Below are 9,752 nucleotides of genomic sequence, written 5' to 3' on the forward strand. Positions count from 1 at the left end.
CTATCCTCACCCACTTTTCCAATCCGTTCACACAAAGGAAAATTTGGCCAACTTTTTCAATCAAATGAAATATAATTAGAATTTTATAAGAATTTAAAACAATTTGTCATATATCATATTAACATATATTTGTCATATATATTTATATATTTATTATTTTTATTTATATATTATTTATGTTTATATTATTTATATTTATATCATATTAAGAATTAATTAAGAAATTAAGCTTAAGAAATTTATAAGAATGCACTATATTATTATAATTAACATTCCTGAATTAGTAATTTCTGCTGACTTTTGATATTAAGTGCACATTTGCTGCGCTAAATCTTAAATTAGATACATATGTTCCAGAACTAATTTAGCGATCTATAAAAACCTCGTTTTTAAGCAAAGTCAATATATTTCTTAAGCAAATCTAGAGGCTAAATCAACATGGCTCACATTGGAACTTTTATAGGTGAGTTTTTAGACTTGATCTAAGTAACTTGATTTAAGTAATCTATAATATGATTTTTGATTTCATATAGCAATTGCTCTGCTCGCCGCTGCGGCTCCGCCTTCTTGTCCAGGAGGTTGTTCTGGTTGGGTGCAACATGGCTAAAATGATGTTAAATATGATTAAAAAAATAAAATATGATTTTATTCGAGAATACATCCTGGCATTGAGAAAATAACAAAACTTGTTTCTCTTAACCAAAAAAGTTTTTATTGCTTCAAACTAAGAGTACATATCCAAACTTAGGGGAATGTTTGAGGGGAAATCGAGATGTATTTTTTCAAAGAAATTTTCAATTTCTCAAACTGTTCCCCTTTGTTTTCAGTGCACCATTCTCTTTCTCCACGCTCCCCATCATTAATTCGAACGATGCGATCTTTGACATTTTTATACATTGCCAACCATTTTCCTAAAGCAATTTTTCGTAATGGAAAACTCTTTTTGCTCTTTCTCTGATCGGATTTCTGCGCTCGTTGAACAGGGGGTGTGAGGGGGAGTTATTGGCCCGGCCAGTAGATGCAAAGATTAGTAAAGAAAAATTGTTAATGGTTATTTTTGAGGTAAAATAAATTTGTTCCACAGAAGGAGAAGGAAGGAGATAGAGATAGATGGCAGGCGACTTGCAAGAAGATCAGGAAAAGTCGTGAAAATCGTTTGCGGGATAATTGCCGATCGGTTGGAGGAGCTCCAAAAAAAAAAGGGGGAAGAAAAGGAAAATAAGCCGTGGAGGTGGAGAAGGCGGAAGACTTGGAAATTACTTGACCCACAATCTGAACTTTGCAAAAATTGAAACGAATCTAGGCTAAATGCTTGGTAGAGGATTGACTTCTCCTTTTCAGCGAACTTTCAGATTGTCTTCCCTATTTTAGAGACTATAATTTTCGCTAGTAGATTGTGTTAGAAGAAAGCAAGTATTTTGAAATGGGCTCTAGGAGGTTTGAAGTCAATCTAATATAGTTATATTATAGCTATATTGTTTCATTGAAGATGTATAGGAATTATAATTGAAATAATTTAACTACTTATATTTTTGGTAATTAGCTTATATTATTATAAAACTTATCTAAGCACGCAGTTCTTATTAAATAATATAAAAATGATATTAAATTATGACTACCGGAAACAGAGTGTAATAAAAGCTACTAACATTCCTTTGTTTCTTTTTGTTTTTAGCACTCAAGCAACTGAAACAAAGTAGTAACTTTTTTCAAGGGTATCCCAAATTTCCAGGTCAAACATCTTGAGGGAATTTCGTAATTGGAATTGGTTTTTTTTTGGTTTTAGAGCTTTAAATGCCGGTGGAGGTTTTACGGGTGCTAATGATGACGTTGAGAGGTTCTGGAGTGGAAACGGTTTGAAATGCTTTTCGAGCATTACCAGCGCATTCACATCGAAATTTGTCATAATTGGCCATTTTATGGCCCCGCTTCCCTCTTCATCATCACCCCTTTGGATTTCTTCTTTTTTTTTTGTGAAGTGAAGAGCATTGAGTGTCATTTTATTTCGTGTTTTATTCCCAGATTTCTGTGGGATCTTTCTCTGGAGCCTTGGGTTCGTTGTGATTCTGATTTCCCCCACATATTCTGTTCTTCTGGCTTTGATTTCTTTTCATCCGCACGCAAGTGTGACCGCGGTGTCCCATTTTCTGTTTTCATTATAATTCCATCGAATTCCCCATGGAATTTCAGTTTCTGCGAGGGGTGAAACTGCAAGGAAACACAATTACCATTCCGTGGATGTGTTATTTTTAGTCAGCGCGAATTCTGTCCCCTGGCTTGTTTATTTGCTTAATTTGGCATTGACTTGCGATCGAAGCTGTGTTCTGGCCAGGAATTTGAATGCATTTGGGTGCCACTGTATAGGGATGTGGATATGGGCTTATGTGGGCTAGTGAAACTCGATCCAGATCGTGCCACTTGGGACGGAATGTCCACTGACGCGTTGTTTTGAGCAAGAGCTCGACTGAGGTATTTTCATTATTTCTGATAATTATAGATAGATATAATAAATATAGATACAGGTTCTACCTGTTTTGTTCTTATAAAAAAAAAACGAAAGCCATCTAGCTTAGAGTTCAATTGTACAAGATACAAGATGGATTATTCAGTACTCTTTTTTGATATAAATGAATGAGTTTGAATCTGTTGTCTGTAATCTATCTAAACTATAATCTATTTTAAGCATTTGATTAATTTTCCGAATACTTATAGGAAAGTAGTTAAAAAGCTTAGTCATATTTTTGTAAGAGCAGCCTCAAAATGCATATGATAGTTTTAAATTTTTTACCTATTTCCAACCTTTTTTTGAAGATGTATCTCTGTTGGAAAAGATACTCTTTGTCGTGACTGCTAGTGTCAGTCGCTGTCATAAATATCCCTTGGCTCGATCTGTCGTGGTCCTATAAAGTCTTTCGTTTGGCTTTCCCAACAGTTGTAGAAGAAAAAATGGAAAACACTGGTACTCCTGCGATAACTTGGCTATTTCTCTGATTGATTGATTGGCAACGACTGACATCGAATCTGACCCTGAATCCCGGACTCCCGGCAATGGCAGCAAAACAAAACAGAAGCGAAGCAGGCCGATTGCAACTGCAGCTCAGCTCAGTCAGGGAGATCAATCGCAAAAACTGCGCAATTTCAATAATTCACAAAAGGAAACGTTTCCGAGGGGGGAAGGGGAGGGTAGAGGGTAGAGTAACGGTGGTGGCCCCTTTCAAGAATTATGGGTCTGTCAATGTCGAAAGAGGGGCGACCCCAAAAGAGCTACCAAAAATGGCAATGCCAATTTCAGTTTGGCAGCAAAATGCGAAAGGCGGGGGAAAGGGATGAAGTTAGCGGAGGTGGAGGTAACATGTATGGAGGATAAAGGGAAGACCCCAATCCCCTCCAGCCACCTTCCTCTTCATATTCCATGGAGCACCCCCGACTTTAATAAACGCATCGCTGCACAGACAACTGCCAATGAGCACAATGAGAAATGTCTAAAATCGCAAGCCCACTACTCCGTGCGATCAAAGTTGACCCCCTTCCCTCCGCCATTCCTTTCCTTGCAGCTCGAATACTCCTCCTTCTCAATTTTATGGCCAATACACAGCGCACAATATTGTATTCCCTCTTTATCGCATAAAAAACATATACATATTATCTCAGTAACTACCAAAAATCATACACATTTATGCCTAGTCACTGGATATGTTGCAATAAAAAATAAAATTATATTGTTGAAATCATCAACTGATTTCTCTCTGTGCAGCAGTGCAGCATGGCAAGCCGTGTTGCAAGTTTTCGAGTTGTGCTGCTCCCATTTAAGGCGCAATGACGCTTCGCTCATGCGCATCACGCACACGACAAACGTCCCTCCCAGTCCGCCCACCTCTTCTCGCACCTTTGTGGCAGATCCTCCCCCTCTGTGGAGTGCCCCCCCACCCCGCACTCCGCTGCAATTGTCACCAGGCATTGGCAACATCGACACATCAAGTCTGGAATGAATCCATTGCCCCAAAACGTTAATCAAAGCGCATCGCAATCCGCGGAGGAGCCGCGGAAAATTCACGACCTGCAAATGGAAAGCGACTCCAGCTGAATCAGCAATGTATGGACAGTATATTAAGGGGTATGCGATCAGATAATAAAAGAGTGCATGCATTTAAAATAACTACCATTATGTTATTTTCTATAAATCAAGTTTTATTATGTGGATTTTTCATATAATATGGTTTAACTTGACTGGAAAGATGGAAATTCTAATATGAAAGGCATTAGATATGACATTAGGGTATCCAAGCTCTCTATATTATCAGTTTTTCCGACCTGTCAGTTGCATTCGGATCTGCCTCATTGCCGCATTGATGCAGTTGCACTCAGTTATTCATGCCCTTTTGCTGCACTCACTGCTTGGCTGGTGACACGTTGGCTATTTTTAAACGCCGCATCTGCAGCGATTTGCAACGAAACTAAAAGATATTTGCTAAAATGCTCCGTTTACACGGGAAACAAATTTGTAATTCGTAGGATTTTCAATTCATCTTACTATTTTACGATATTCACAAATTGTTGTATAATATTAACAAACGTAATAAAGGTTCTTATAACATAAGTTCTATATTTGAATTATAATGCTAGGAGATAGCTTTATATTTTATCAGTGTTTTCATTTATAAATCCTAAAATAAGATACATTATTATAAGATACATCATACCAAACCCTTTGAAATACATGTGTATGCTCGTTCCAGCGAAACCATCTGGAATCAGTGGTATCTCCATCGTCTTTTCCTTTCACAGTTGACAGCTTTGCGCTTGAATTGCCAATTTTTCGCCCTGAACTTGAGAGGCAGCTTGAAAAGTGCAGCTGTGCCCAGCTGCGTCAATTGTGAGACACGGTGTGGGTGGACAATCAATTCCGCCAAGAGCTGGAAAACGTACCACCTTTCTGGCCTAACCCTCCAGCCTTCCAGCTTTTTTCCGGTTTTCCACCGTCGTTCTACGTTTCCTTCGCCGAGCCTCAGGTGTTTGTTTCTTCACATGTATAACTGTTGCCGTTTCCGGTCATCAACTTGGCCACTTACGGATGTGTATGGCCCCCACCCGCCCTTCTGCCATCTACTGCTCCCCATGACCACGCTTTGTTTGGTTTTATTTCTCGACTTAAATGGATTTCACTCCCCCAACTCAGGGCAGAGTGCCCATGGGCGACAGAGCGCTAATGACATTCAACACTATATTCTTGGAGCTTTGTCGGCCTCAGTTGTTATTATTTCTATACCCATTCGATTTAAGAGCATATTGGGTTTGGCTAAATGTAAGTTACACACAGAGTTCCCAATGATCTTGGGATCTAACCATATAAGAACATGAATTTTGGGATGAAGTGTTATTATAATTTGCCCTACAGAAAGCTGAACTGCTAAACAAGATGATTAAGTGAAAGCAGGGTATCGTGTATTCGACTACCATGGCACTCTAAGCTCTGTCGTATTACTTGCTTGATTTTTTGTGCACGTGTAACCAAACAAAATGAACATTTAAATGCGCTCACAACGGTCGCTTTTCCCCTCGAACTTGCCGCACATCCGAAATGAAAATTCAAATGGAAGCTGGATTCTCAAAGTCCAGAAAGGAAATGATTTCAGCGCAAAATAAATATCAGAATACAAGTAAAAATCCGAGAAGAAAAAACAGCCACCCACGCAGCGAGAAGAACTTTAATTAAACACTCGCAAGGACCACCAACCAAGAAAAAATGATAAAAAAAGGAACCGGGCTTATCCCCTCGTCTTGGAAATATGAGTTGGCAATCAAATGAATGACTCGGCTTGGGTTCATTCCCCACTACTCAAAGTGCGATGCAAATGTGAATCCATGAGATACTTTGCAGCAGCAGATCAATTTCCAGCGACAGCTGTCGAATCAAGAATCGATTTTCCCTCGATACCCAAGAAATTGAGAAACTGCAGGAAACTGTCGAAATAGAAATTGCATTTTTCTCTGTGCTTTTTCAAGAGACACTTACTGGAAATTAGAGGTATAGACAATATAGCATTTGGTAACATAAGTATCTTTGGCGGTGCAATCACCAAGCATCGGTCAGTTATAAAATGTATCTGACTCGGTTTCTTTTCCTTTTGACCACAGAGTTCATTGGCACGCGCTCTTATTTTTCCTCATTTTTATAGTTTCTCCTTTCGATTCGTGGCAGCTGTCGAGGAATCAGTCAGATACTTCTCCCATCTCCTGGTCATTTGTCCATCTGGCTGCGACTGGCTTGACTTTTGTCTTAATTTCGACTCGTGCAGCCTACAAAATGCGCTGCATCATCTTCATTAGAGCGCCGCAGCATCTTCGTATCTGTGAGATAAACCAATTGCGTACGAGCTAACTGTCGGATCATTGATGGGCGTTTAATTGAAAATTTATTTTCGAGGGTCCGCGGCGACAGCGCTCAATTATGTCGAACCGGCTCGAGTTTCCCCCCCGAAACTGAATTGCATCTTAAAGATACTTTGCCCATTGCTGCTTTGGCCCGCTTTGGCATTTTAAGCGGATAATTGTGATGGAAAAATAAGGCAAAAAGTACTTTGAAGGGCTTCCACCAAAGCGATGGCAAAGTCAACCGCCCACAAAGATACACATTTACTGGCGACATGAACTCACTGCAGATGCCGCGAAAATCAATAATTTGGCAGTAAGTCAAGCTGCAATTGCAGTGGGTGTGGGTGTGTGGCGGTGTGTATAGCTACATACATAGATGGGAGCATGTATCCGTGAGCTACATTCTAGATTCTGCGTTAATCAAATCAAGCCATCGCCTTGCCATCCGCATTGTGAATCAATTATGACGCATTAAAGTCAGCTTTCCTTTCACATACAATTTACGCATTCACCAAATTGTAGGAAGTCGGATATTAATAGAGCTTGGCCAGGGGCCCAGCACAGAAGCCTCCATATCCCATACCGGTCGCAGTTCCAATCACGCACAGACATCGCCCACGCGGGGCATGAGCTTGATCCCTGCACCCGGTTCTTTACGAGAGGCATCTGCTCATCCCCTGGACTTGGAGCTTCTGTCTTCAGTCAGGAGCATGCAAGCATGTAAATGTCAGGCTCTTCGTAATTTTGCACAGTGGTTGGAATGGGGATATCATCAAGAAAAAAATTTAAATAATAAATTTAAAATACTTTAAATTCAAAACACAAAATAATAAGATTTTATCTTAATTTTTTAATTGTTTTTAAATCAAATAGAATGAAAGGTGGAAAGGTGACATAGTGCTAATTAATTTCCATAATTGTCCCACTGTAACTCCGACAGTTCTAAGTGTTAATCCGACTCTGGCTTTCAAATGAAGACGAAAGTCTCAGTCAACTTCTTATTGGGTGTTTTTTCAGGCTGGAGTGCGAGCGACACTTTAAAAAGTGCAACGACTCTGTATCTGTATCTGCAGGGCTGACTTTATGCACTCTGCAGCTCGAGCGACCGGCGATTGTCAATATGACTTTGCACTTCGGATGCCAGCTGAAGTAACTGAGAAGTACATAGCTGCAGCCGAGGCTGAAGACGCGGATGCAGTGCGAGTGGAGTCCCCCAGTTTCTTCTATTGTCTGCGATTATTTCCACTTACTTGACTCACGCACACTGGCTGTATCTGTTTGTGGCTCATTTTCCCTTTTGAATACTTTTTGTCGTGTTTTTATTGTGTCACTGAAGATTACTAAAGACTCTGTTTTCATTTTCAATGCCTATTTGTGCATTTCGGTTGCCATCCATTGTATGCACACCCATCCATTTCATCTTGCTCTTGTGTGGTTGTGAGATTCATATTGTTACAGCAGCTCGAAAGTATCAATGGTCTGAATGGGACACATTGACCCTTGGAGAGTTTGGTCGTCTTAGGGCGAATTGGTTGCTTAATTGATTGTTTGAGTGGGGGGAAAATGGTGAAGTTTAAAGTGTACAAGTTACTGTTTCTAGAGCAAAGAAAAGTCCCCAGGGAAATTTCGTTTTGAGAGAGTTGAAATTGGCTTGGGTAAACTGTTACAGTTTGAGCCTTAGTTAACACTGAATTTCCAAGTTAAAGTTAACATTTCTACGCTGTTTTTACTTCTTAATATTTCAAATTATTAGCAATTTAAATTGTAAAGTGTTAAGGGAACGCTAATTGTCTTCTTCACCTTGAATCCTTTCCTTTCCTTTCCGAAGTTTAATCACAATTCGGTTCTTGATCCCCACCTTCGAGTTAATTTGATCAGCCCACGTCCACAGAGTTTGGCGTACATAGTTGCCAGGGGGGTTCCCCCGAACCAGCGAAATCCCCACCCACTCAACTCGGCTCTTTGCCAGACGCACCGAGTTGCCTTTGAGGTGTTTAACCTCAGTTGCGAGGAACACTTAAAAGCGTTTCATGTTTTATCTGGGCAGGCGAGTCGAGTTCGGGGGACTGATTCCATTAAGGGGCGCCACAACACCACCTTAACACTTGCTGCGCCTGTTGTCCCGCATCCCAGTGCCTGGAGCACCGGCCTCGCCCCTCGTTTGGGTAAACAAAAGAGAAACTTTTGTGGTTGCGCTCAGACCAAGTGGGTGGTGGTTCAGTGGTTGAGTAGTGGGTAATACACGAAAGTTTCGCTTTTTTATGTCCGAACATAATTTGCAACGGAGCTAAAACTAGACGCATTTTATGTGCAACTTCCTTGTTCGCTATTTGTAGTCGACTTTGAGGCGTTTATGGGCTGGAAAGTGGGCGGGGCACAAGCTCCGCACCCCAAAAACAAAAAGCCATATAATTGAGCTCAAACATTAAGCGGCTTTTCGAGGTTTTGCTTGGCATATTGAAACCGAATCATTGCTTGATTGAATTACATATCGTGGGGTTAGTGGTGCAGAGAACAGAACTCCCTCGAATTTCTTGAAGTCTTCGTTTTCGGCTTCCACACGTTTCCGGTTCAAATTTAAATTAAACTTGTTAATTATTCCATCCGAAGAGCAACCCACACAAGAACACAGGAACATGTGTTCACTACTCCACTTCCTTCCTTGGGCGTCCCACATTTTGCGGGTTTCCTCGTTACCATTTGCGATCATGATAATGATCCGATGCGATCATTTTGATCCTTCCCTCTGACGTGACGGGCATGCGTCAAACTCAAATACGTAACTCGAGCCTACCTTCACTTTTATTTAGTAGTTTCCCAACATATTTATTCCTTTTTTTCGGTGGCAGATGTCGTCTAACATCATGTCTAATGAAATGCTTCAGTGGCTCCACAATGAAATAGGGAACCCTCATAGTTCGGGGCGTGAAAGTTGTTGACATGTGGGTAGGAATTCAGGGGGTAATCCTTTGCAGGGGCAGGAGAATCGACTTCTAATACTTTCCTAGCACGTGTCGTCATGGCTTCTGTTCTAATCATTCAACCTGCACAAGTTCAATATAAATATTAAACTATGTACATACAGGTATATCATGTAGAGAAATGTTTACCAAGCACTTTAGTTAAATGGATAGCCTAATTGTCTGAAGACATATCTCTTACATTAGTTGATTACTCATAAATCATAAGTGTTGCATTTTTATAAAATAGAGAACAAGATAGTAATACTGGGGGTATACCCTATAAAAAAAAACTTGTGGATGAATCATTCTGTTGATTTGTGTATCGCTCAAAATTAACTCATTAAAATCTTCCTTATAGTTTTCATTGCGCAAAAGTTGACTGAAAGAATCATTATATTTTGTCCTCCTTACCAAATA

General features: G+C 40.1%; 1 protein-coding gene across 1 annotated transcript; it reads left to right on the plus strand.

Annotated features, from left to right (window-relative positions):
• The first annotated feature begins 376 nt into the window (after positions 1-376).
• LOC116801244 lies at positions 377-680 on the plus strand. The gene is made up of 2 exons (XM_032719500.1): positions 377-463; positions 534-680. Exons 1-2 carry the CDS (start codon positions 439-441, stop codon positions 605-607), a joined length of 99 nt encoding a protein of 32 aa, XP_032575391.1. The 5' UTR covers positions 377-438; the 3' UTR covers positions 608-680.
• Positions 681-9,752: the final 9,072 nt, after the last annotated feature.

Source organism: Drosophila sechellia, chromosome 3L, assembly GCF_004382195.2.
Source record: "Drosophila sechellia strain sech25 chromosome 3L, ASM438219v1, whole genome shotgun sequence".
NCBI lineage: Eukaryota > Metazoa > Arthropoda > Insecta > Diptera > Drosophilidae > Drosophila > Drosophila sechellia.